Source organism: Muscardinus avellanarius, assembly GCF_963383645.1.
Source record: "Muscardinus avellanarius genome assembly, chromosome: 14".
NCBI lineage: Eukaryota > Metazoa > Chordata > Mammalia > Rodentia > Gliridae > Muscardinus > Muscardinus avellanarius.
The window spans coordinates 81,532,163-81,556,414 of NC_137800.1; the positions used below are offsets into that span (position 1 = coordinate 81,532,163).

Sequence of the window (24,252 nt, forward strand, 5' to 3'; positions counted from 1 at the left end):
GCGCCCCTGACTGGCAGGCTCAGAGCCGCGGCGCAGCGCCGGAGTTGTGTTTGTTCCACTACACAAAAGGGAGAAAATATTAAAATGCCCCGCACCAAATCATTCGGGTTTGATCGGGAACGGATCCGAGAAGGCTCAGGCTTCGTGCTCTCCATAGATTTTTTCTGTAACCCCTAAGACAACGCGACTAGGGGCCCCCAACTCCCCCAACTCCAAAGGAAGCCCAGGGCACTTGGAGACCACTTTCTGTTTTTCTTCTAAATTACCTGACCGCTCCTTTGCCCCTCAGAGTTCTTTTTCTCAGGGATGGTTGAGCACATGCTTCCCTTGTTTTAGGAACAAAAACCGAAACGTTTTCCATCTAAATTTTTGCGATAATTTTGTTTCTTCGCAAGGGAAGTAACACAGGTCCTTCGTGAACTCTGCATAGAGACCCACATTAACTGTGGACTGGCACAGGGATTGCCAAGGCCAGTCTAAGGCAATTAGAGCAAGGTGGTAGGAGTTCATGAGCCTTGGGGTGGGGGTATGAAGTGGTGGGGGCCTAGGGACTTCAATCTTTGCTTTAAAGACTTGAAGCTATCAAATCCCTCTTTTCATTGATGGGGGGCGGGGCACCCTTTTCTCTTCTCCAAAGGCAAGAAATTGGGCTGTGTTTATAAAGCTCTCAGGTTCCCCTCTGAGTCCTGCAAGGCAGGGGGTCTATCCCTCAAGAATGGAGATAATAAGGGAAGAAAGGAGAGCCTTTTTAAGCCTGAAAAAAGAAACAAAAAACAAACAAAAAAAAAACTGTGGATTGGGCAGTTAGGAACATTTAGATAGATGATCTGATATCAAAGAAAACAAGCACTTATGTTGTATGTTGCAAAGACTTTTCAACCCAAGAAAATATAGGTTACTTCAAGTAATAATACCTTCAACATGTCATGTTCAACATGTCAGGAGTTTACCACTGTAAACTCCTGAGCTCAAAGGTATAGATGGAAATAAAGCAACTGATTTTAATAAAACACACTTTTGACTTATAAGATGGATCATAGATTTGAAACAAAAAAGTAGCAAAATTTTAAACAAAAAGCTAGAGCATATGAATTATTATATCATCTAATGTTAATGAATTCAATATAATCCCCACCACCACATAACACACATCACCTCTAAAACTAGCTATATATATTCTATTATAAAGTTCTCTCTGCTAGTTCAAGCAAAGCCGATTTCACCTTTTGGCTTCAAGTAATTGAGATGTTATCTTTGAGAAAAAAGGTAAAATAAACTTTTTGGTTATATATTTCATATAATTATGTTTGTTTATAGGGACCTAGGAGGCATTAGGAGGTATTATAACTCATCTGAAATTTCTGTTCAAACCACTTGTCTTCATGAAAATATGTGTTAAAGATGTCAGCCTTAGATTATGATAAAGTCAAAAGGGGTTATACAAATTGAGTTCAGCGATGTTTGCAAAACAAAGCATACTTGTTTGACTAAGAAAGAACCATGGTGTCATTGAATAACATTTAACTTTTGGAGACAGTGTCTACTATTGCTCATGTCCTCTGGGAATTAATAGCCTAATGAGATTAAGAATGGATGAATTAGCAGCCGCAGAAAACCACTTTAGACCCGCCAGCCTTCTGTGTGAATTTGGATTTGGGGATGAGAATAAAGTATTAAAAGTGTACAAACAACTAAAGAACCTTTATCATGCTAATATGTTTTAGCAAAAATAAATAAATAAATAAATGTCACTTTGCTCTGATTCTGTGTGAAGTGAGTTCCTTCTGAAACAAAGGAATACAGTTTTGTGGAGTCTGAAATACCAGTAGCTGCTGCTTCCCTTTTTGTAAATTGCTATCCTGGTTTTTAAATCATTGGTGTATAAATTGATTCCTGTGATTCTGTTATCTAATATGATCATTCAAAATGAGTCAATCAATCACATCTCTTTACATGCAGATGTTAAATTGAGACCATTAGAATAGCCAGAATCTTGCCCTCAGCCGCGTGAGGCTGGTTTGCTATATTGGACGGCACAGATTTAGGGAAAGATAACTTTAACTTAATATCACTTTCCATTGGGCCCAGATTATGTAAAATTTGGTATTTATTTGCAAGTAAGGTTTTGTCTAGTAGAGATGTCAATGAATTCTTTCTAGTGGTCAAGTTAACTCTAGAAGTTATGATTGTAATGCTTAAGAGGAACTTAAACAGTTTTGTGCCTGTCTTTCCAGTCTTCCAGCATTCTTTCTCTTCCTAACTAAATGCATATTTTATCCTACATTATACTCCTTCAGGCTGTTGTCATCCCTTGTTCACACATTAGTGTGTAAATTTATAACTTGGCCCATGATTGGAGCTGACAACACACAATATATGTTTGTGAATTATGTTTCTAACTTTTTGAAAATTATATGTGAAAAACCTGATTAGTCAGTTTGTCCTGGGCTTATACAATTAGAATTAGAATCTCTGGAAGTCATTCTGAAAATTGGAAGATAAAAAGCTTTGAACCATTGACTTGAACGCTGATATATAAGTGTCCTGTGGAGCCCTAAAGATATTGAAATAAGATTGAACAGGATTACAGGCAACAAAAAGGCTATTAAAATGAGCCCCAAGCCTGGCATGGTGGCACATGCTTGTAAACCCAGCATTCAGGAGGCAGAGACAGTGGGATCGCAGTTCATGGACAGTCTCAGCTACTTAGGCCCTTCGCAACTGAGTGAGACCCTGTTTCAAAAAAATAAGACTAGCCAGGCATGGTGGCGCATGCTTGTAATCCCCGCGCTTGGGAGGCGGAGACAGGAGGATCACGCAGGTTCATAGCCAGCCTCTCTGGCTTTAGAGACCCTGTTTCCAAATAAAAATATAAAAATAGGTCTGGGAGTGTAGCCCATCAGTAGAAGGGCTTCCAGGAACCCCAGTACCATAAAAATAAATAAACAAACAAACAAACAAACCCGGGCGTGTAGATTGGAGGTACAGTTCCCCTGAGTTCCATCCCCAGTACCACAATAAATAAATAAGCTCCAAGAGCCAAATGTGGGGTGCACCAGTGCACGCTTGTATTCCTAGTACTTGGGTGTCTGAGACAGGAGGACGGCAGGTATGAAGCCAGCTAGGCAACTTACCAAAGCCCTCTGCAACTTAGTAAGACCCTGTTTCCAAATAAGAAATGAATCAAAATGGGTTATAACTTGGAGGTAGAATGTCTTTGGGGTCCAATCCCCAGTACAAAAAGCAACAAACAAACAAACAAACAAAAAATGCTCCAAGGTAAGGATGTAGTCCTTCCCTTTAAATTTAATGGCCTGAGGATAACCACCAATAAATCAAAGACACCATTGAAATACTGGCATGCAATATATAACGTATCCTTCTAGTTATGCACACGGTGAATATTATTAGGTGTCTAATTTGTTTCATGCCATACTCATCAGGATCTGGAAACCCTGGTGGACAAAATTAAATACGCAGAGCAGAAAGTCAAGCCCAAAAGCCTGTGAAGTAGCTGGAGAGAGACAAACTCAAGAAGAGGAAGACACACTCAAGGAAAGTGAGTGTCCAGTGTCTTGGTGCACACCCCAATCCCTGTACTTGAGAGGCAGAGACAGGAGAATCACACATTCAAGGACATTTGGTAGAATGCCCCTGGGTTCAATCCCCAGCGGAGGGGGAGGTGTTAGGACAAGTGTGTGTGCTAACAGGAACTGACGGCTGATTTTTCTTTCACTTCCTCTTTCTAACATTCCAGAGGAGGGTTGTGCCAGTTTGGGGAGGTAATGAATGTTCATAGATGCTGTTATAGGTCCCAACATTGAGTAATTAAAACCTGCTTCTTGCTGACTCAAGGCATGAAATTAATAATAGCAGGCACCTCACTAGCAGTGTCTGTTTCATTGTGTGTGAAATAGTTAATAATAATAATAAATAATGATAATAAGCACCACAAGACCAGAAGTGTAGGCAGCCTAAGGAAAAATGTACAGGAAGTGACTGCAGAAAGTTTGCCACCTAAATAAGATTAGAAACCCGCTGTTTCCATGATTCAGTCTCACAAATCCTTTTCATAAAGAACAAAGAGCAATTGGTCTGTTCTTTTCTCAACATTGAAGGTAAATAGCAAACAATTAGATTAAATCTAAGTGGAAATGTTTGCCCTCACAGCACAAGAGCACATGAAGGGTGGAGACCAAAGTGTGTCTAATTTTATTATCTGACACACTCTCAAAATACATCAGGGAAACTGACAGAGCAGATAGTAGAACCTAAATAAAAACACAGAAATTATTACAAAAAATAACAATAGATTGCAAGACATTTTTGCCTAATGATGTGGAATTGCCATTAGATATGTGTGACACAAAAAATGAGGTCCTTATTAGCTACCTTATTCTTCAAGCTTTTTTTTTTTTTCCGAATACCTTTAAACCTTTTCAGAAATTCATACCCCCTGCAAAAGCACTTGGCTTGGATTGAACTTTTCCTGAGAATCATGGGCATTGAAAGGTCATGCTATTCGTTTTTGTGGACACTAGATGGCAGTCAAAGACAGAAATGCTTATTTTGGAAGCTGTAGTTCAAAGTTTTACTGCTCTTAGCTCTTTACTTGATTTTCTGTCCTTTTCAGAGCACAGAAATTATTATTCCCATTTGACAGATAATAATTCTGAGTCCGTGGGAATCCAGAAGAGTTTACGTTATTCCAAAAGCAGAAAAGAACACGGTAAGAACAAATAAATGCCTTAGACGCTTGTCTAGAAAAATCATGCCAGAATCCATCAGTGTCTTGAATAAGTCCAGCATTGTACTGGTGTCAGGAGACAAAAACAAACAAACAACAACAAAAAAGAAAACAGGAAGGCAGGTGTCCCTTATGGTGGGGCTATGAACCGAGCAAAAGAAAGGTCACAAGGGCTATAAACAGAAAGAGTTCATTTTACCTGGGGGCAGAGGTCAAAAACAGGGATTTAAAGAAAAATCTGTAAAATATTTTAGTGTTTAAAATGAAAGATGGCAGCTTGGGAACTAGCTCTTGCCTGACAGGAAGACAATGATAAAATTCAAGATTAAATTACATATATAATGATGGTGAAATAGTAACAATAACGAATCAGGACTAATGATATTACTAATAATGAGCATATTAATCATTCTGTGCATATGGATACATAGACTGAAGGGGTTTGTGACTTTATAATGTGCGCAAGGTCAACCCGACGCCACTGGTGACCCACATGTCCTCAAACAAGTTCCACACACTCTCAAAATCGGGCTGCAGTAAATTTTAGGATGTATAAAATCTCAACAAAAGAAGCACTCCCACCATTGTTTTTTAATCAGCAAAATTAAAAACATATATTAGTTTAATTAGAATATCTATCCAAAAGCTAACTAATTATTTTAAGAGTTTGGTGTAGAGGGTTGAACATACAGGGTTTTTTTTTTTTTTTTTTACTTTTGCAATTTCCAAGCCTAGTGGAATTGCTGAATAAAACAATTTAAAAGTAAATTTGCTTTGGCTTCACTCTTCTCCCACCTAAAGGCATTTGCAATTTGTTTGTGCAGGTAGACACCAGGTGGAGCTCCAATCTGAACGTGGGTCAGGGACAGCCGGGGATCAGACCACCTGGCTAATCATTAATTTTGGCTTGACAGTGTATTGCTCAGAAGTTTTTTAAACTCTTTCACAGGCAGAGTGTTTTGATGGACAAAGGTATTACCGGCTACACTAGACCATGACAATATGGAGGAGTGGTGAGACTGAAGTAAACCCGAGCAATCAAGTACAGAGTCAAGTACAGAGGCTGCCGGTGGAACCTCAAAGCCAGCATTTCCTTAAGAGGAATTATCCCCAGATAAGAAATTCACATGGGTTGATTCATTACGTTCTTCACACAAGTATTAAAGAAGGAAAATAATTACCTTTGTAGCACAGTTTTTCAGTAAAAGGAAAAGCCACAGAAAAAGAATGAGCAGTTGTGTTTTACGTTTGCATGGTTCCAAATTGCACATACCTTAAAACATACGAACTTGCTGGGCGTGGTGGCGCACGCTTGTAATCCCCGCGCTTGGGAGGCAGAGACAGGAGGATCACGCTGGTTCGAAGCCAGCCGTGTTGGCTTAAGAGACCCTGTTTCCAAATAAAAAAATATAAAATAGGTCTGGGAGTGTAGCCCCGAGGAAGAAGGGTTTCCAGGAACCCCAGTACCACCAAACAAACAAACAACATATGAACTTAGCCCAAATGCCTTTTGATTCACATGAAAGTAGTATTCTGTGACAATTAAGTTCATTTTAATGTCCTGATAATTAAGATGTCTTTAAAATTTGTTAACTGAAACGAATGTGGTGGCTCATTCTTGTAATCCCAGCATTGGGGAGGCTGAAACTGGAGGATCTAGGTTATGGACAGCCTTAGCCACTTAGTGAGGCCCTTTGCAACTCAGTGAGACCCTGTTTCCAAATTTAAAAAAAAAAAAAAAAAATAGGGCTCGAGTGTAGCTCGTAGAATGCCCTGAGTTCCATCCTCAGTACTGAAAGAAAAAAATTTTTATTAGCTGTTTTTTTTTCTGTCCTGCAAATATAGGATATTTGTCTATAGATACTTTAAGATATAGTGTTGAATATTTTCTATGTAAAGCAACTTTTTCAAAGGAATAACAAAATGTTAATTATGCTTGATCTCTTTACGTTAATCTAAAGATAACTGCTAATGCCTGGGCATGGTGGTGTATGCTTTTCATCCTAGTACTTGGGAGGCTGAGACAGGAGGATCTCAGGTTTGCAGCCAGCCTCAGCTATTTAGTGAGGCCCTGTTTCCAGAGAATAAAAATAGGGCTGGGCATGTAGCTCGGAGGTAGAATGCCCCTGGTTTCAATCCCCAGTAACACACACACACACACACACACACACACACACACACACACACACACAAGATAGCTGTTAAAATGAGTAAGTTAAGCACATATATGACAGATGCTTCAATCTTTTTTTTTATTCTAAAATGCATTTATAAGTGGGGTCCTACAGTTTGTCAATGACTGATCTGCCCTTAGCAAAATTTGCCAAAAATCTGACTAAAAGAACAAAGATATTTATAAGTTGTTCTGTCAGGTATTTTGGTCACTGTAATAAAAAGGCAGACTAATACAAAGGACTTAGTGAAAGGTTCGAGCCCCTGCCTGCAGGGGGCGGGGCCGGAAGCTAGGAGGCGGAGCCCCGTGATTCCGAGAGGGGACCACCTCTCTCAATCAGAGAGAAGCGAGTTCAGAGAGATAGATGGGCTCTCCCCAACCAGCCCCCGTGGCCCTGGGGGCTGGCGGCCGACTCCCAAGAATAAAGGCATCCATACCACCTATAATGGATTTCCGCGTGTATCTGTGCGCCAGTGGGACTTGCCATATCTTTCACTTAGTCCTATTTTTGTGCCACAGCTTAGAGCGTCACCGAGGTTTTATCCCTAACACAAATTTCTGCACAGTACTTCTGCTGGTGGGAACTTGGCTTCACAATCATATGAGACTAATTCTGTCTTGAACACAAGGCCAGGGCAGGGGTTGGCATTTGCAGTTTTTAGGAAATGGAACTCACAGAGAAACAAGGACTTATAAAAGGTTAAAAAGTGGTGGTTTTACAAAATGGTGTTGCCTTAAATTAAGCTAGTGCTTTTTTTTTTTTTTTTTTTTTCTTTTGGTGGTACTGGGGTTCCTGGAAACCCTTCTACCTCCGAGCTACACTCCCAGACACACACACACACACACACACACACACACACACACACACACACATATATGTGTGTGTATATATATATATATATATATATATATATATATATATATATATAATTTTGGAAACAGGGTCTCCTAAGCCAGCACAGCTGGCTTCAAACCTGCGCGATCCTCCTGTCTCCGGCTCCCAAGTGCAGGGATAACAAGCCTGCGCCACCACGCCTGGCTAAGCTAACCCTTTGATAGGAAAGAATTATATTCTAACAATCACAGAAAGGAATCTTAGGATGGGTCACAGTGAGACAGACTGATTTTATTGAGAGAGAAAGAAGTGTACATTTTAAGGAATGAGACGGAGTGCTGTTGCTGAAGGGAAACACACAGCTACATCTGAACTAGGAATATTTATAGATGTAAAATCTATGGTATAGAGATGCGTCCTAAGAAAATGTTTTCAGCTCTCCTTTGTTTTAGACACTGGATATTTTACCTACTAAGAGTTTTCTTCTTTGTTGTCAGTGAAAAATGTATAATAATTTCCCCCACCAGACTGTTTCATTGTTTTCTTTTGTGAATTTAAACATCACTACATTGCCAGGCCTGGTGGGAGAAGCAGACTGAGGTCCAGAGAAATCAGAGTAAGGTCACAGTACAGAAAAGAGCTAGGAACAGTCAGGGCTTGGGTGTTTGGGGGAGACAAAAAGAGACAGAGACCTATTTACATATTTCTTTCTGCCCTCATCTCTCCTCATTCACCATTGCAGGACAACTTTTTGGTTGAAAGTGTCGTTCAGAAGGCATATTGTTTTGCAGGCATCCATTTTTTATTTGCTGAGTTAAGTGCTTTTTTGGACTCTTGCAGGTGACTAAGTAGACAATGGAATCCATTGCTTCCAACTCCATATGGGTTAATTGTCTCAGTGGAGCTCTCCTCGGCCTCAGTGAAGGATGCTCATCTTCCCACACCTTCTGGTCATCTTTGTGGGTTATATTCTTTTCTTTCTTTTTTTTCTTTTTTCTTTTCTTTTCTTTTTTCTTTCTTCTTTTTTTGTACTGGGGATACTGGGGAAGGAACTCAGGAGCATTCTATCTCTGAGCTGCACTCCCAACCCTATTTTTTTATTCTTTATTTTGAAACAGGGTCTCACTGGGTTGCAAAGGGCTTCACCGAGTAGTAGCTGAAGTTTTCATCGAATCAGGATCCTCCTGTCTCAGCCTCCCGAATGCTGGGATTACAAACTTGAGGCACCACACCTGGCTTGTGGGTTATGTTCTTTAGGAAACATTTTCAGGAATGGAAGTATAGCCCCAGGGTAACTCCCATCAGTAGTGCTGGATGATTCAGGTCTCTCTCTCTTTCTCTCTCTCTCTCTCTCTCTCTCTCTCTCTCTCTCTCTCTCCCTCCTTTTTTTTTTTTTTTTTTTTTTTTTTGCATTACTGGGGATTGAACCCAGGGGCATTCTACCTCCGAGCTACATCCCCAGCCCTATTTTTTTTTTTATTATTCTTTATTTTGAAACAGGGTCCCACTAAATTGTGGAAGGCCTCACTCAATAGCTGAGGCTGTCCATGAACCTTGATCCTCTTGTCTCAGCCTCCCAAAAGCTGGGATTACAAACCTGCACCACCATGCCCAGCTCTGGTATTTCTGGTATTCCCAGAACACTAGACATTATTCAGCTTTCCAGTTTGGTGTACTCTTTTAATATACACAAAATGACATATCACCCTCCTTTCTTTTATTATCAAGTGCTTTGGTATTTCCTGAATATAAATGTTCTATTCATTTATTTCACAGTTTTGATTTTGAGTTCCTCACTTGCTCATTTATTTATAAGAACTCCTTTTATATTCTAACTACTAATCTTTTTGTCTGTTTCAGACATTACATATAAGTTCCTGCCATTCTGTGTATCAGTTCTGTTCAGAGTATCCTTCTTTGAACAAAAGGCCTTACTTTCATGTTTTAAGAGTCTTCCATCTTTCTTTTATAATATTTCTTTACATTTCTGACTATACCATAGATTTATCCTTTAATAACTGCTTCTTCCCCATTTCGGCTCACTGGAGGCCAGGTTATGTCTGCATTTTGGTAGTGGGCACTGAGAGCGCTTGGTAGATGTGAATACATGAAAGACGGTCAGGCAAACAAGTAATGAGAGCGAGCTGTGGGTGGATGATGGAGGGATTTAGGAGGTGATCACTAAGGGTATAGTGTCTTCTGAGGAAGCGGGAAATGTTCTAAAACTGACTGTGGTAATGGTGCACACCTCTGCAAAACTACAACTCACTGATTTTTCCATTTTACATGGATGAATTAAATGGTAAGTAAATTATATCTCAATAAAGCTATTACCAAAAAAAATGGAATCACCAACTCCAAGGTACTCATCATTTTCTCAATCTTATTTCATCTATTTGCCTACAATAAGAGACTCTGGTTTCCACCTTTGATTTTTTTGATGAATTGACAAAAATTTTTATGCATGCTTTGAAAGGTATCGCTTGTTGAATGTGTTACCTAATGGCCTTGAGCAAAACAAATGTACTAAATTTGTTGATATGGCTCAAATGGCAGAATTCTTCAACTTTGTTGGGAAAATTTGGAGGGAGCTTTTAAAATCCCAGTTTTCCCAGACTGCATCCATGCCAATTTAATCTGAGTATCTCGAGCTGGAGCAGGGGTAAAATGACCTTAATGATTTTCCAGATATTTCCAAAGTGCTGGTAAGTTTGTGTCAGATTCCTCAGATATTTTAATTGTGGAAGTTCAGAAATATATTTCAGGGACAAAATCCAATTTATTAATCTTATGGTCTAATTTTAATTAAATAAAGTCTGTATTGAAAATACCTATATTTCTAAATCAAATAACAAAATCAAGTAAGACTAAACTTGAAATGAAATCTTTTAAAATACATAATTAAGCCGGGTGTGGTGGTATACGCTTGTAATCCCATAATTCAGGAGGCTGCGATCAGAGGGTCTAGGTTATCGGACAGCCTCAGCTACTTAGTGAGGCCCTTTGCAACTCAGTGAAACCCTGTTTCAAAATAAAGAATTAAAAATAGGGCTGGAGGTGCACCTCGGAGGTAGAATGCCTCTGGGTTCCATCTCCAGTACTGCGAAAGAAAGAAAGAAAAAGAAAAAGAAAGAAAGAAAGAAAGAAAGAAAGAAAGAAAGAAAGAAAGAAAGAAAAGAAAGAAAATACACAATTAAACTTTTAAATTGTTTAATGTGGAAATATTGACTATTTAGATCGGAAAACTGTGAAATAGAGTTTCTGGGATCCGCAACATCCCCTCCACTTTTAAAGACCAGGGGACAAGTGGGCTAGTGTTTCCTATGTAGGTACCACTGGCTTCAGGAGAAAGAAAGTCCAAGTTCTGGGGACTTTTCTTTTCCCCAACACTCCCCGGAAAAGGCTCTCGCTCTCCAGGAAGTTTTGCCTGACAGCCTCGGCTGGGCCTGGCTCCGGGGTGACTTGCTGACCCCGCTTCTTCACGTGTCCCGGAGGTGGACGGCGCGGTGCGAGGGGACATGAGCCCGCGCGCGCTGCTGTTGCTGGCGCTGCTGCTGCGCACCGCGGCCCCGCGCGGGCCTCGGCCGCCGCCGCGTGAGTCCAGGGCTGCGGGGCGCGCGGGGTTAGGGCGGGAGCCCGAAACCAGGGCTTGGGTGCTTGGAGGTTGCTCTCTGCCTGGGAGCTCTCGAGCCCTTCCTCAGCCCCCTTGCCTGCTCTCCCGGTCCTGACCCCGAAGCCCTCCCCTGAGCTGCGGGAGGGTCTCGCCTTGCACCTCCATGCTGTCAGGCCCTCTGCTCTGCTCTTAGGAGTGGCATCTCCAGCCACCACTCCTGGCCCCTGCGTAAAGCTTTTAAATAAATCTCGTAGTTTCTCTTTGGGCTGAGCTAAGCTCAGGGGTCCTTGGACTCAGATCTTGGGTTTGTTTCTAATAGCGGCTGCGCTTCCCCCTCCCCTGCCCCACAGTCATCCCGGAACAAACAGTGACCTTGGCTGGGCGTTTCCAGACCAGGCCCCGCGCAGGGTTAGCAGCTTGCTGCGGGAACCCAGCAGATATCTGGCCAAGGGGTGTGTGTGGGCGCTCCGGAGATCTGGTGGCACCTGACACCTGCCGGCTGTGGAAGACCTGAGTCCCACCTAGTCTTCTGCTGCTCTTTGGAGATTGTTCTTTTGTCTGGATTTTTTTTTTTTTTTTTTTTTTTTTTAGCGTTTGAGCTCAGTTTGGTGGAACACAGGATCACTTCTTTAGCTAGGCTTTGATGATTTAGAGTGTGTGGAATTATTAACAGGGCTTTTCTAAAGGAATACAAGGGAGCAGGGCCTGAAGCTTGTAATCCCAGCATTCAGGAGGCTGAGACTAGCGGCTTGAGGTTGGTGTACAGCCTCAGCTACTTAGTGAGGCCCTTTGCAACTCAGTGAGATCCTGTTTCAAAAATAAAAAAAGACTAAAAAATAGGGCTGGGGGTGTAGCTCCAATGCGCCTGGGTGTCATCCCCAATACTGCAAGGAAAAAATAAATAAGTAAAGAAATACAAGGTAATGATAGCATTCAAACCATGAACTCAGTTTTAAGTCACAGATCTGTGATGACCTGATCTTATTTGACTGCAGGTATTCATTGTGTTGCGGGAGGGGGGGGGGGATGTGCGTGGTGCGTGTGGGGAGAAGTAATCCCCCACCACCACCACCACACAAACAGACAAACAGAAAAACCGTGGATTCTTGTCCTAAGCTAAGAATAAGTATTCATCGCTTGGACAGCTGCTGAAGATTTAAAGAAGTTTATTAGAAAGATAGAAATATAGAAAATAGAAATGCAGCCCCATGCCAAGATGGCATGAGGGGATGACTCGAATGAGTACACCAAAGGGCTTACACGTGGACTTGACCTTTTATATGCATGACCTCCATCTTGTTTGCGTGACTCTGACATAGTGAAGGTCCCTGTAAGGTCCCTAGCAAGGTGTGGTGAGGTGTCTCCTTTCATGGAGGGTAAGGTCAAACCCTGCCCCATCTTCCCTAGATCATCATGTAGATCTATCTTTGGAAAGAGGAAGCCCTTGCTCTCCTCTATTGACTTAAGTACTTTAAGCTAGGTTGATTTACACTGGAATAGCTGCCTGTTTTTAGGCCAAAACCAAGTCCTTTCTTTATCCATGTCTGCCCCCATTTTGACACAACTATTTTGAAATATGCCAATTATTTTCTTTTGAAATATATTAATAATCAGAGCGTTCCCAAATCTTCCTAGGCCATTCCCCATACTGACACAATTGGGAAATAGGAGCTGTTAATAGGTTTTTTGGTTAAATGGTTCTGCGGTTAAATAACTCTCCCAGAGTTACAAAGAATACAAGGAACTTGATTTTCTGTTGAATGAAGTCCTGCCACTCCTTCTCTGAGCTCGTAGTGACTTTACCAGGTGTCTGGCTCTGTGCTCACAGTGTCAGGAGAGCCTCAGGGCCACACTAGGGGAGCTACTATCCACATTTCACAAGTGACAGCGTTGAGGTACAGCCAGCTGACAGGCAACTGCGTTCAATGCCTTGCCAGGCTACAACCCACACTGTCTCCAGACACTGCCAGGTGTCCCTGAGTGACAAAAATATCCTTGTTAAGAACCACTGGGTCTAAGGACAAGAAAGATACTAGGGCTAGAGGCCAGGAAACAGAAATTGGATTCAGAAGAGGATTACAGGCAAGGTTGCCCAGGGCCAATAGGGCTATGTTGTGGGTATTAGCTGGGAAGTGACATCCTCTAGCATTGGTTTTTACTTTTTTCTTATCTTTTTTTTTTTTTTTTTTTAAAGGTACTGGTACTGGGGATGGAACCCAGGGGCATTCTACTTCCCAGCAACACCCCCAGCTCTATTTTTTATTTTTTATTTTGAAACAGGGTCTCACTGAGTTGCAAAGGGCCTAAGTTAGCAGAGGCTGTCTGTGAACTGTGATCCTCCTGTCTCAGCCTCCCAAATGCTGGGATTACAAGCGGGCGCCACATGCCCAGCTAGCATTGGTTTTTAAAAGGTCGTTCAGGCTGCTGTGAGGAAAGCAAAATGCAACCAGCAGGGAGTGAAGAGCAGGCTGGGTGGGAGCACAGGAGTGGGGAGAAACACATCTATTCTAGACATACTACAAAGGAGGTTACTGAAGGATCTACACACGAAAGAAAAAAATCAAAAGCGACTCTGTTCTTTAAATACAGAACCTTATTTTTATTTTACTGGCCTGAACAAGAGATTGGTGATGCCATTTCTGAGGTGAGGAAGGCAGAAGAAAACAAGTTGGGAAGAATGAAGAATGGAGAGCCAGGTTTCAGGACTTGAGATCACAGTAAGGCATCTGTGTGGTAGGGTCAGGTGGACAGTTGGAAGTAAAAGTCCAGAGTTCAGAGCCTGAAATAGTAGTGTAAGAGTCATCACTTATCCATCTGACAAGGACTGGTGAAGCACCTACTATGTGCCAGCGATAATAGTCTAGGAGTCATCATTCTATCTGCAAAGCCTGGGTGAAGCACCTACTTCATGCAAGGTGTCACTGTAAGCACAGGGAACTTGACCGGACACCCTCATTCTAAACTAAGGAAGAAGCTCTCCCTTGCCCAGAGCTCCTGTCCTTGCAACTTCTTGGAGCTGCTTCTAGGCTTGCTAAAAAGTTGTTCTCAGCTACTTATCAGCAGATCTCCCAGCATTTCACAGCCTACATTTGCAGATGAAAAGACCTACAGATAGACAAGATGAAAAAAACCACTACAAGCAAATTCTTTGGGGCTTGGGTCTAGTGAGGTTTACTCTGAGAACTAAGGCCTGAGCTCAGCCCTGAGGGCTGGAGACACTTCAGTAAAGCTACCAAGTATTGTGTAGCAGGGCAAAGGACAGCAAGGGGTTGGTGGCTACATGGCATGGGTGGTGGCCTGGGGACTGTCATAGGGCAGGAAGACAGGGCTCTGCAGTAGATGCAGCTGGCCTGTGAGCTGATTCTGGAATTGGCCCCTTTGCCTGCGCTGAAGGCTCCTTGCTCTCTCTCCAGGGTCCCACTCTCTGGTCTACCTCTTCATGGGCGACTCGGAGATGAACCTGGGACTGCCATTGTTTGAGGCTTTGGCCTATGTGGATGACCAGCTGTTTGTGTCCTACAATCACGAGAGCCGCAGAGTCGAGCCCAGGGCACCCTGGGTCTTGGGTAAGACCTCCAGCCAGCTGTGGCTGCAACTGAGCCAGAGCCTGAAAGGGTGGGACAACATGTTCACCGTTGACTTCTGGACCATCATGGACAACCACAACCACAGCAAAGGTACATGGAGGGGATTGGCACAGTTCTCTACCCAAGGCTAGGAGGTTGAGGACCCTGGGGAGCAAGAGGGAAAGAGTCCCTGAGGTCCTTGGGGATGGCAGGGACCTAGGCCTTTGGTTTTGGTAATGAAGCTGGGGGTTTTGCAGAGTTCCACACCCTGCAGGTGATCCTTGGCTGTGAGGTGCAAGAGGACAACAGTACCAGGGGCTTCTGGAAGTACGGTTACGATGGGCAAGACTACCTCGAGTTCCGCCCAGAGACACTAGATTGGAAAGCAGCAGAGCCCATGGCCTGGGCCACCAAGAAGGAGTGGGAAGTGCACAGTATTCGGGCCAGACAGAACAAGGCCTACCTGGAGAGGGACTGCCCCCAGCAGCTGCAGCAGCTTCTGGAACTGGGGCGAGGGGCTCTGGACCTGCAAGGTATGGCAAAAGCACCTTCCTGCCCTGCATGCCAGCAAGGGAGTGGGGTCCTTCAGTTCAGAGGGAGTTAAGGCTGCATATCTCCACCTTATAATAGGGATAGATGGCACAGCCATGATTCATGCTTTTAGTTATTTTATTAATATGGCTGAAGAGAAAGTATCTGTAATCCTCTTTTGATTTAGCCAAGAATTCTGTGCATCTTTATACCTTTGAGGAATTTGGAAGTGTTATCACATGCATATCAGATAGATAGATAGATAGATAGATAGATGATAGATGATAAATCGACAGATACTCTAGCAAAAAATGCTGACGCTTATCTTACAATGGGTCAAAGAAGATGACATTGATGGTCTGTAGTCAGTCACTTTTTATCTGCATAAAAGGCAGTTTTATTTGTCAGAACTGAGGACAGGGGTGACAGGAACCCCTATTTACATATTAGAAGGAAGAACAGGCTGATATGATTGACTTCCTCATGTAATACTGCATCAGAGCTGAATTTTGGACTGAGTTTTTAGGGCCCATATGGTATCTCTTCTGCTGTCTTCCTGAAAGGGCACCTATGTCTCCACCCTTGAGAAGGAAGTGAAACCCCATCTTTCCTGGCAGGGGTAAAGCTCCCCTCTCCCATCCTTCCTCTTTCCTGTCAAGTACCTCCCTCTGTGAAGGTGACTCGTCAAGTGGGCTCTGCGGTGACTGTCCTACGGTGTCAGGCTCTGCACTTCTACCCTCAGAACATCACCATGAGGTGGCTGAAGGACGGACAGCCACTGGAGGCTAGGAAGGTCGAGGCTAAGGCCGTGTTGCCCAATGGGGATGGAACCTACCAGGGCTGGACAGTCTTGGCTGTGCAGCCCTGGGAAGAGCAGAGATACACCTGCCGGGTGAAGCACTCGGGCCTGGATCAGCCTCTCATGGCTGCCTGGAGTAAGGGTGAGAGCCAAGGGCTGAGAAACCTCTTGGGGTGGGGGGGAACAGGTCACCCATATGGGAGGTGGGGGCGAAAGGAGTCATGGCTCTGAACTTGCCTTTGCTGCTCTAGAGTCCTCGCTGTCCCGCACCCTGGTCATTGGAGTTGTCAGCGGAGTCATTGTTTGCATCCTTGTCTTGTCTGTTGGAATCGCATTCCAAATCTTAAAGAGGAAGCAGGCTGCAAGTGAGTAAACAGGGAGGAAGTATCCCAGGGCACAAGGGCACTCCTGCAGAAGATGGGGTGAAGGGGGCCCATGCAGGGAAGCTCTCCTTTCTATTTTTTTTCTCAAGGGCATCAGACCTCCCTGGGAGCAGAAAAGGAATTCATGTTTTTTCCCCAAGAATGAAGGTTCTTAATTAAGAAGCTTCTTTTGACCGCCTACTGATTTGCAAGTGCTGTTTAAAACAGAGCAAGGGCTTTGAGGATGAGGAAGTCACTGGCTATTGTCAGAACCCAAATCTTGTAGGATAAGTAAATGAAGCGTTAAACCCCCAAGGTCCTACTCAGGTATGAATCCAATGGTTTATGGTGTCAAAGGCAGGAATGATCACATCTACTGGGGTTCAAAAAGTGCTTCTGGATCTTGTAGAAGTGGGAGAAGGTGAGGAGGAGGAAGGTCTACACAGATGGAGCAACCATGCAAGTAGGAGTGTGAGGCCCACCAGGAGGTAATTGATGTGCTTGTTCCTAACTCAGAATACCTGGAAGTCACCAATTCTACATTTCTACCTTCTGAACATCAGTGCAATGGGGAGAGGCAGAAGCCAGCTCACTCAAGTCCTGGGCCCTTTGGAACATTATGTGATCACTAGGTCACTAGGGAATCAGGAAGGAACACAACCAGGAGGGACCTGAAATCTTTGCCATGGCGAATGGGTTGTTAGGAGGTGAGAAAGGGCCAGGAGACTACTGAGAGGTAATGGAGACTTAAATCCAGAAGCACCCCTGAGAAGAGTGGTGGGAGGTGAGATAATGGAAGAGGAGGTGAGGGTCAGAGAAGAGGAGGACGGTACTTAGGTTGGTGACACCCCTCTCCTGGGCCTGTGTTCACAGGAGGAGCCACGAGGGACTATGTGTTGGCAGAATGTGAGTGACATGCTGGCCACCCGCTGCAGGGAAGACACAGCTAGAGACTCAAAGAGGACGCCTTGCCCAGTCCACCATGTGCAGGACAGTTGGACCTAGCAAACAGCAACCGCCCAAGGAACTCTTCTCCTCGCTTCCCCACTTTCTTAGGTTCTCCAAAAGTTTTCTCCGTGAATATCTTTAAGACCCTGCATGACGGCCCACAGCTATGACCTCCCAGAACAGGTTCTCCTAACTCTCAAGCCACAGCTGGTGGCTTTCTTCACTTCCTGCATCACCACAGACCTGGGACACCTATGTCATCTCATCTGCTGCCTCCTCCAGAAGAGGGCTCCTTAAATTTGGGGGATTTATTGATTGATTTATTGATTTATTTTAGCACTCAAGGAAAGCTCACAACTCTCACCCTGGAGTGAGCACACTCATGCTTTGATCAGAATTTTGCACACGCATGCTGACATCCACTCATCTTCCCCACGAACCTTCTCTCTCTGCTATCCAGGGGCTGATCTGTACAAAGCCCTGCATTCTCTTTCATCACAGGAGATCTGGGAGACTGTGCTTCTGTGAAGAACCTGTGCTGCATGGCCCCAGGAGGCACCCCTCCTGGAGAGGGATGGGTGCTTGTGAGCACTGGTGGTAGTTTCTCAACAGGTGGGAGGGAATCATCTTAAAGGGACCAAGGAGTCTCTGCTTTTCGAATTTACACAAAACTGCCCTACTGGTTTTCAGAGATCAATGCTGCCTGCCATTTTGTTGTGTCTCTACTATGCAAGACCTAAAGTACCTTTTCTCCTTGTTTGGATAATGAAAAAGATAATAAGAATAATGTGGCTGACACATTCTTAAAAATTACTTGGTGTCATATCTGTCCTGAGCATTTACTAACATGTATTAATGCATGCAGTTCTTATATTTCTATGGAATAGGTACTATTTATTCCCCTTTTTTGGATGAAGACAGTAAAGTATGGATTATCTCACAGCCTGCCAAGGATAAAGAAAACTTTCCACCCTAGTCAGCCTGGCTGTTTGATCCACCCCACTGCATCCAGGAGGGTTGGTGAATGGAGAACATGGACGAGGAAGGCAAAGACTTCTAAGTGCGCCGGACCCAAGTGAAGGGAAATAGCAGCAACAATCAGCTGCCGAGGTTCCTTTCAAAGTCGATATGGCACGATGTAGAACGTGACTTCCTTACTCCTGGGTCATTCACTCTGGCTTCTGGCTTTTTAACTGCGGCACCAAGACCATGATAGTGTCTTTGGACCTTTCTCACTATAACATGTTAACATGGGAGCTTCCAGGTGGCTTGGACAATGTCCAGGCTTCTTCCTGGAGTTGCTGGAGACACACTGTGTATATCTACATACATATATATGCATGTATGTATATGTATGTAGATATACCTACCTCCATCCTGATGGTGTAGATCTACTTTACACTGCTATATACATGGAATATGTTTGGCAGTGTTGCTACGGAACCACAGTGTGTCTTGAAGGGCAAGTGCCGCAGGCGACCAAGTCCAAATCAAACAAGTGTGTTTGGTAAGTATTGAATTTGAGAAAAGATCTCAACTTTTTTTTTTTATTTTACCTTTTCTTTTTTTTTATTATTGAAAGCTATGCAGAAAAGAGTAAAATGTGAACTCATTGTAGAAAATCTGAAAATGAATAAAATCAAAGCTATAATTTCATTAGCCAATGATAAACTCTGTTAACAACTTGAGTATTACCTTTTGGCATTGCTGCATTATAATATGTAAAGTTAATAAATTTGTACATTGTAATAACCTTACAGTTGTGTTGTGTGCATGAGTTTACAGATGTTCTTGTCTCTACTGTGCACATAATTAACCATTTTCACTCGGGAGGAATTTATATGCCTTAGAATTTTCTTTTTCATTTTGTTTTATGGAATATTTTCATTAAACTATGATATCTGAGTTGATTGTTTTTCTGTCTGTGCTGCAGAGGCATGATTGCCTAAGTTGTAAGACATTGGCTAATGGGTGCTTTCTCTTTAAATATCATACTATCCTCAAAGGGAATGGAGGGAATCCAAGGGCAGCTCTTATTGGTCTACCTCCTAGATGAATGTGTTACAGCTGGTTACAGTTTTGTTTTGGTTCTTTTCCACTCAGGCTGAGATTTCAAAAAACATCTTCATCTTTACAGTACTACATTCACAAAGCCTCAGCCACCATGGACTGAGTTTTTTCTACAGTACAGGAACAAGGCAACTCCACTCCCATCAGGGTTTCTTAGCTTAACTTTTCTAGCTTTGCTAGTTGATTATTTATTTATTTATTTTTGTGGTACTGGGGATGGAACCCAAAGGCCTTCTACCTCCGGGCTATACTCCCAGACCTATTTTATATTTTATTTGGAAACAGGATCTCTTAAGCCAGCTGAGGCTGGCTTCAAACCTGCACATTGCTCCTGTCTCAGTCTCCCAACCGCGGGGATTACAAACATGCACCACCACACCTGCTTGTTCATTGATTTTATTATTTATTTATTTATTTATTTATTTATTTATTTATTGGGTCTGGAGATGGAACCCAGAGGCATTTGACCTCCGAGCTATACCCCCTGCCCTATTTATTATTATTATTTTTTTGAAACAGGTTCTCACTAAGTTGCAAAGGGCCTCACTAAGTAGCTGAGGCTGTCTGCTAACCACGATCTTCTGGTCTCAGCCTCCCGAATGCTGGGATTACAAGTGTCCGCCACCACGCCCGGCTTGTTCATTGATTTCTATGGTCAAAATTTTTTCAATTAATTTTTAAGGTTTCTTTTTTTTTGTAGAACTGGGGGTTGAACCCAAAGGCAGTCTACCTCTGAGCTATACTCCCAGGTCTAATTTATTATTTAAAAAAAAATTTTGTGTGTGTGTGTGTGTTCCTGGGGATTGGATCCAGGGACATGCTAACTTGGAGCCACACCCCTAGCCCTATTTTTTTTTTTTTTTTTTTTTTTAATGATGGTATTGGGGATGGAACCCAGGGGCCTTCTACCTCCGGGCTACACTCCCAGACCTATATTATATTTTTACTTGGAAACAGGGTCTCTTAAGCCAGTGAGGCTGGCTTCAAACCAGCAGGATCCTCCTGTCTCTGCCTCCCAAGCACGGGGGATTACCACCACGCCTGGCTGGTCAACTACATTTAAAAAACTATGTATTAGCTGGGTGTGGTGGTACACACTTGTACTTCCAGTACTTAGGAGGTTGAGACAAGAGGATTGCAGTTTCGCCGCCAGCCTTAGCAATTTTATTTACCTTATTTTACCAATTTTACTTACCTTATTTTACCAATTACTTTATTTTACCAATTTTATTTACCTTATTTTAAAATTTACCTTTTTTTTTTTTTTTTTTTTTTTTTTGGTGGTACTGGGGGTGGAACCCAGAGGCTTTCTACCTCCGGGCTATACTCCCAGACCTATTTTATATTTTATTTGGAAACAGGGTCTCACTAAGTTGCTGAGAGCCTCACTAAGTAGCTGAGGCTGGCTTTGAACCTGTGCAATCCTCCTGTCTCGGCCTCCCAAGTGCGGGAATTACAAGCGTGCGCCACCACGCCCGGCTAAAATTTACTTTATTTTAAAATAAAAGAATAAAATCTGGCTGTGGTATAGCTCAGAGGTAGATGCCCCTGGGTTCTACCCTCAGTACTACAAACAAACCAAAACAAAAACTATGTTTTAAATTTGTACCTAGCTTGGCGTGGTGACACACACTTTTAATCCCAGCATTAGGGAGGCTGAGACTAACGATCGCAGTTCGAGGACAGCCTCAGCTACTTAGGCCCTCCGCAATTTAGTAAGACCCTGTTTCAAAATAAAGAATAAAGCTGGGCGTGGTGGTGCATGCTGGTACTCCCAGCATTCTGGAGGCTGAGACTGGAGGATCATGGTTAGCCGACAGCCTCAGCTACTTAGTGAGGCCTTTTGCAACTTAGTGAGACCCTGTTTCAAAATAAAAAATTAAAAATAGGACAGGGAGCCTGGTGTAGTGGCGCACGCTTGTAATCCCAGCATTTGGGAGGCTAAGACCAGAGGATTGCCCCTTGCCAACAACCTCAGCTACCTAGTGAGGCGTTCTGCAACTCAATGAGACCCGGTTTCAAAATAAAGAATAAAAAATAGGGCAAGGGGTGTAGCTCAGAGGTCAAATGCCCCTGGGTTCCACCCCCAGACCTGCAAAAAAAAAAAAAAAAAAAAAAAAAAAAGGGCAGGGAGTGTAGCTTGGAGGTAGAATTTCTAGCTTCTGGGTTCCATCCCCAGACCCGCTAAATAAATAAATAAATAAATAAAAATATAAATAAATAATAAATAAATAATAAATAAATGGGCAGGGAGTGTTGATTGGTGGTCGAATGCCCCTGGGTTCCATCCCCAGACCCGCAAAATAAATGAATAAATAAATTTATTCCTAGTGACACCTTGTTTCAAAATAAACAATAAAATAAAATAATAAAATAGGGCTGAGGAGGTAATATGCCTCTGGGTTCAATCCCTAGTACCAAATTAAAAAAAAAAAAAAAAAAAAAGTCTCTAACTCTCAGGGAATGGTCATTGGCGGAAGGGCGCCACCTAGTGACTGGTGGAAGCCCTACAGCGACCATGGAGAGTAGAGGGGAGTGAGTGCAAGGGACAACTTCTGCAGAGGAAGCTTCAGAAAGGCCAGGGAAATCAACAATTTCCCACCAGTCTGGTCATGTCTGAATTGCAGACAGTAGGCAACTGAGCCCTGCCAGGGATTGGGGCGAGATATCCACCAGGACTCATGTATTAGAAGGTGGCGTGTGTGCTTTATATATTATAAACTATTCTTTGTGGGCAAGCACATTTAAAAGCAGAACGCCAGCTGGCTGTGGTGGCGCACACCTGTAATCCCAGTGCTTGGGAGGCTGGAGGATCCAAGTTCGCAGCCAGCCTCAGCTACTTAAAGAGGCCCTCTACAACTTAGTGAGACCTTATTTCAAAATAAAGAATAAAAACTAGCTGGGGGTGTAGCTTGGAGGTAGAATGCCCCTGAGTTCCATCCCCAGTACCACACAAATAAATAAATAGCAGATCACCTTCTGTAAAATGCCAGCTTTCTCATGACATCTTGTTTGTTTGTTTGTCGGTACTGGAGGTTGAACCCAGGGGCATTCTACCTCTGAGCTATATTCCCAGCCCTATTTTATTTTATTTATTTATTTATTTATTTATTTATTTATTTATTTATTTTTTGCGGTTCTGGGGATGGAACCCAGGGACATTCGACCTCCAAGCTACACCCCCTGCCCTATTTTTTTATTCTTTGTTTTGAAACAGGGTCTCACTAAGTTATGGAGTGCCTCACTAAGTAGCTGAGGCTGTCTGCAAACCACAATCCTCTGGTCTCAGCCTCCTGAATGCTAGGATTACAAGCGTGCGCCACCACGCCCGGCTTCCCAACCCTATTTTTATCCTTTATTTTGAAACAGGGTCTCACTGAGTTGTGGAGGGCCTCATTGAGCAGCTGTATCTGACCTCAAACCTGTGATCCTCCTATCTCAGCCTCCTAAGTACTGGGATTACAAGCATGCACCACCACGCCTGGCTCTCATGACATTATTTTTAAATCACTCTTTTCCCCTAACTATACTCGGCTGTAACATCAAAGTGAATGACACTGAGCATAAAAGATGTCCGTGTGCAGGGTGGTATCTGAAATTTTGATTTTCTTTGTAGATTTTAAGCCATCACTTGTTCCTCACCTCTTTTGCCTCAGTGGGTAACTCCTGTGCTCTAGCATACCAATACAATATTAAAATATTTTGTATGACACTTGTATTAGAAAGCCTGGTTACTTTAACATCTAGCACACACTGACACATGACTCAGCCTGCCTGCGTTCTGCTCTTGGGGTGTTTTGTTCCTTAGTTATTGCTTAAGGTGTGGGAAGATGCGCGGGGCATTTTCAGGGCTGCTTCTCTGTCATCTATTTTGGGCCTGGATGCATTTGCATCCTCAGTAAGGCCTTCTGTGGTATGAATGTTTTCTAAACCACATTTTTTCAACTCATTGTTTCTAAGTACTTATTAGGTGCCAGTCTCTGTTCTGAATATTAAAGTAACACTTCCCAAGAGCCCTATGAAGTAGGAATGTTTGTTATTCTGTTACTCTTATCTGGATGTTATGAAAACCAAAGCAGGGAGTGGTTAGTTAACTTGCTAAAGGTGCACAGCTAGGAAATGGTTGTGTTAGGATTTATTTATTATGTATTTGTTTGAATCCAAGTGTATTCTACATCTAAGGTACACCCCCAGCCCACTTTTTTTTTTTTTTTTTAAAAAGGTCTTACTAGGTTGATGAGAGCCTCATTACTTGCTGAGGCTGTCCTCAAACCTGCAATCCTCCTGTTTCAGCCTTCCAAGTACTGGGAATTGGGGAGATGCACCACAATGCCTGGCTGAGGTTTTAATCCAACTATTCTACACAGTATTTATATTTATTTATTTATTTATTTATTTATTTATTTATTTATTTATTTATTTATTTTTGGTGGTACTGGGGATGGAACCAAAGGGCAAGCTACCTCTGAGCTACACCATCAGCCCTATTTTTTTTTTTTTTTTTTTTTTTTTTTTGGTGGTACTGGGGTTCCTGGAAACCCTTCTACTTCAGGGCTACACTCCCAGACCTATATTATATATTTTTTTAAATTTGGAAACAGGGTCTCT

At 42.8% G+C, this 24,252-nt stretch overlaps 1 protein-coding gene across 1 annotated transcript; it reads left to right on the plus strand.

Annotated features, from left to right (window-relative positions):
* Positions 1 to 11,273: 11,273 nt before the first annotated feature.
* HFE (homeostatic iron regulator) lies at positions 11,274 to 17,716 on the plus strand (the record flags this gene model as incomplete). The annotated part of the gene is made up of 7 exons (XM_080710299.1): positions 11,274 to 11,349; positions 13,197 to 13,263; positions 14,762 to 15,045; positions 15,192 to 15,467; positions 16,125 to 16,406; positions 16,516 to 16,629; positions 17,562 to 17,716. 7 exons carry the CDS (start codon positions 11,274 to 11,276, stop codon positions 17,714 to 17,716), a joined length of 1,254 nt encoding a protein of 417 aa, XP_080566425.1.
* Positions 17,717 to 24,252: the final 6,536 nt, after the last annotated feature.